Source organism: Acipenser ruthenus, chromosome 11 (assembly GCF_902713425.1).
Source record: "Acipenser ruthenus chromosome 11, fAciRut3.2 maternal haplotype, whole genome shotgun sequence".
NCBI lineage: Eukaryota > Metazoa > Chordata > Actinopteri > Acipenseriformes > Acipenseridae > Acipenser > Acipenser ruthenus.
In genome coordinates this window covers 8,653,332-8,657,632 of record NC_081199.1, presented here as the reverse complement: position 1 = coordinate 8,657,632, position 4,301 = coordinate 8,653,332, and the positions used below count along the sequence as shown (strand labels likewise).

The following is a 4,301-nucleotide window of genomic DNA, read 5'->3' as shown; positions in this document are numbered from 1 at the left end:
GGTTTGCACGGTTGAGAAAAAGAGGAAACTTTCTGTGAGGGGATACTGCGTATCAGCGTGCTGCTTTTAAATCCATTTTAAAGATTTAACAATACAGTTTAATTAATTGATTTATCTAACACGTTTGTAAAGAAGTGTAATGAAATGAAATTTTATAACACCGAAGAAGACGGGCACAGCTGGATAACTTTATTTAAAAAAAAATACACTGGTATTTGCTATGGCTAACTAAATTGGATACTGTCCTCCGGGTACATATGGGTCCGGATGGATTTCAAGAATTAGGTAAACATAGTTTTTAAATCTGCAAATCTGTATCGATTGTTCCTGATACCAAACCAAAGAGCTAAGTGTGTGTTAAAATACTTTTTTTGTGTGTGGTTTTGTTTCGGCTAGGGTAGTTTCGGCTGAGAAACTCAGTTAATGTGTGAGGAACTAACCCTTCTGTTCACAGGGGGGCGGGAACCATGTAACAACCCCCCCACTGAGCGAATCTGGGTGGGAGCTGGATCACGGGCCTTGGGCGTGTGTGATTGATGGAGGAGGTGGTATGTATAGACCAGTGGGAGGGGGGAGCTGAGGGTTTAAATAGCAGCCCACACGCCGAGGCATAGACACACATACAGTGACGGCAACTTGAGCTCACTTCTAGCTTTACTGAGAAACTGAGCAGTGCGGATTTATCAAGGATGGATTACAAGGAGGACAATTACTATGAGTACTATTATGACGAGAATGCAACAGGGTGCGATTATTCTGAATGGGGACCTTCTTATTCTCTCATCCCTGTGCTTTATATGCTGGTTTTCATTCTGGGACTCTCTGGCAACGGGGTAGTCATCTTTACAGTGTGGCAGTCCAAGTCCAAACGCAGGGCTGCAGACATATACATCGGCAACCTGGCTCTGGCAGACCTGGCTTTTGTAGCCACCCTGCCGCTCTGGGCTGTTTACACAGCCCTGGGCTACCACTGGCCATTCGGAGTGGCCCTATGCAAGATCAGCAGCTACCTGGTGCTGGTCAACATGTATGCCAGCGTGTTCTGCTTGACCTGCCTCAGCTTCGACCGCTACCTGGCCATCGTCCACTCCCTGTCCAGCAGCCGACTGCGATCCCGGGGGACCATGCTGGTATCGCTGCTGATCATCTGGATGCTGTCAGGGCTGCTGGCAATGCCCACCCTGGTCTTCAGGACCACCGTCTTTGACGACTTGACCAACAAGACCACCTGTGCCATGGACTTCAGCCTGGTGTCCCATGAGCGGCACGAGACCCTGTGGATCGCAGGGCTCAGCCTCTCCTCCTCCCTGCTGGGCTTCCTCCTTCCCTTCCTCCTCATGATCGTCTTCTACTGCTTCATCGGCACCACCGTCACTCAGCACTTCCAGAACCTGCGCAAGGACGACCAGAAGAAGCGGCGGCTGCTCAAGATCATCACAACCCTGGTGGTGGTCTTCGCCCTCTGCTGGACCCCCTTCCACGTGCTCAAGAGCGTCGACGCGTTGGCCTACCTGAACCTGGTGCCCGATTCCTGCGGCTTTATGCGCTTCATCCTGCTCGCCCACCCCTACGCCACCTGCCTGGCGTATGTCAACAGCTGCCTCAACCCGTTCCTCTACGCCTTCTTTGACCTGCGCTTTCGTTCTCAATGCCTATGTCTGCTGAACCTCAAGAAGGCAGTCCATGGCCAGGTGAGCTCCCTCTCATCCACTATGAGCGCACAGACCCAGAAATCAGAGGTTCAGTCACTGGCAACTAAGGTGTAGAGCTGGGAGAGAGACTATAAAGACTATAGGAGAATCCAGGGACTAGAAAAAGACTGAACTCCTGAGGATAAATGCAGTTTTTAAATTTTTAAATTCCAAACTGGGACAGCTGGCTGACTCAGAGTTATATTGACCTGAATTTTTTTTTAAAAACTAAAAAAACGAGGTAAATATTCTATGTGAAAATCATTTCAAAAGATTTGCTTGTTATTAATTGCAGGCATGCCAGCCGAGTGTTGGCGAGCATATTGTAACAACCGGGTCATTTTGGAAAATGTAAAAAAAAAAAAAATGAAATATTTTGATATTTTTTTTGTATTGTTTTTTTTTTAGCACTTGTGTAAAAAAAGACTATTAACTCATTCTTAATATTTCTAATCTGTGCTAAGCCAGTAAGGGACAGGAGGATGGGGCTGCGTAATTAGAGGGAAGGGGTTTTGGTTTCATTCAAATATGGAAGAGGGAGTCATTTGGCAGCTGCCAGCTACCAAGTGTAGCTGGGGAGGAGGGTACCTGGTGTGAGGGGACAGCTTGGAAGCTCTGGATGTATGCACTGTTAATGTATGGCTATAAATGGAAGATGCCTTCTTTCTTAGCAGGGAGATGGTGATCCCTGCAAAGAGAATTTTTGCTGTGAATGCCTCAGAAATGGGGATGTTTTTGGAGTAACTAACTACTGTATCTGATAGCATATTTCTAATAAAAAAAACTTAAATATATATACACGTCTCTGCTGTTTTGTGTCTTGCCTATATTACTGTATTAAATAAATATATACTGTTACAACTTTTAAAAATAATCTGACTGTGGGGCATAGCCAGGATTTTCATTTTGGAGATGTCACACCACATACTTTACACAATGGTGCCTGCAGATCAATGAAATGTATCCCAAATTATAAAACAATGGTAGAACATATAGTAATAAAGAAAATTAGAAAATTAACGGTTTGACTAGAAGACATTGTGAAAGGCTTCTAGTCTAAACGTTTGTCTTTTAGCATTACTCCATAATTAAACAAAATCCTGTTGGAATTTAAAATAATTTCTGATTGAGTTTCTAAATAATATTTTCAATAATAAGATTACAATACAATTGTTACTGCAACATATTACCCTGCAGAAACTGTTAGCCGACCGCCAGCAATGGCCTACACAGCGGTTTTGATATGGTGTGTCTGTTCATGGTAATGTGCTACAATTACACCCTACAATCCCTGCATTGCACCAGAACGTTACTTGGTAAGGATACAATTAAAATTCAAGATTAAGAACTTGAGGTTTTTAAGGTTATGGCCCATAGTTTAAAATAGTAATATGTTATATTGTATTGATTAATCATGCTAATGTATGTTGACACCAACATCACATTCACTGTAACAACTAGCTGCTAAAATGATACATTTCACATATGACATATGGTTACATTTTAAAACCACAGCCAAGGTTACCCCACTGGGGGTGGGGCGGGGGTTCCTGTAGTCTGTTTTACAGCTGAGGTGCAACTGGGGCACAAGGATGTCAAGTGACGGTGATTGGGTCAGTGGCATAAACCCAGGATCTGATGGCTTTTAGTCCTGGGCTGTAGCCAGAAGTAACACATACCCACAATAAAATGCAAATGAGCGAATTGCAGATAAAAGGGTTGTTTCAGAACAGGAGAAAAAAAGGGGACCGATGATAATACTGCTAATGCTAATTACAGGTAAGAAAGGGGATCTTAAAAAACACTGTAAAAGACAAGTAGATTCAGATGACATGTTTTTAACCTCCCCTTACGTTTTTATGATATTTGCAGTCGTTCACATGAGTTCAGAGTGCCGCTGCTCAGATATTTTGAGTTTGATTGATTTTTTGTATGACCTGGGTTAGTGAAAAGCCCAGCAGCTCATTGAAGTTGCTGCTATCTCTAACTTGTTCTATATAAGAAGAAAAAAAACAATCTGTTTCTAGCAGTTACTTCCATATCTGATCAAACAAGCACGATACGTACTGGACAACAAATATGGTTGTGTAACCGTAGTGTCATGATAACGCTAATTAAACTGACCAGTCTAAATATTAGACTTAGAAGTTTTGGCAGCTTTGTTAAAATATCATTTGAAGCCACTTTCTCTTCAGGGATATAAGCAGTGGCAGATATATGAATCCTGCTGGTGTCACATGATGATCTATTGCCTCCCTTTGCATTATGAAATCTAATATAAAGACTGGCCAGGAGTCTGCAGACTTGCAGCTATAGGAGCTGTAGGGTTTCGATCATTACAATAGCCTGTAATAACTCTAAAGTTCAACTATAAGAAACTGGGTTCCAGTAGATGAACATTTCTGCTAATGCCAACTCATGTGATCAGTTATATGTTTCTAATTCATCTATGTGGATTCAAAATGCCCTTCAGCAGGTATTCTGTCGTACAGGGTAGAGGGGTCCTCAGTGTCATTCTTTAAATAGCAGGCTTCCTGTCCAACCACTCTCTGCTCGACCCTCTCCAATCTGGCTTCCGCTCTGCTCACTCCACTGAAACTGCCCTCCTGT

General features: G+C 43.1%; 1 protein-coding gene across 1 annotated transcript; it reads left to right on the top strand.

The window, feature by feature from the left end:
* Nucleotides 1-270: 270 nt before the first annotated feature.
* LOC117426569 (apelin receptor A-like) lies at nucleotides 271-2,485 on the top strand. Its single transcript, XM_034044270.3, has one exon. The coding sequence runs from the start codon at nucleotides 690-692 to the stop codon at nucleotides 1,764-1,766; it is 1,077 nt and encodes a 358-aa protein (XP_033900161.3). The 5' UTR covers nucleotides 271-689; the 3' UTR covers nucleotides 1,767-2,485.
* The last annotated feature ends 1,816 nt before the right edge of the window (nucleotides 2,486-4,301 follow it).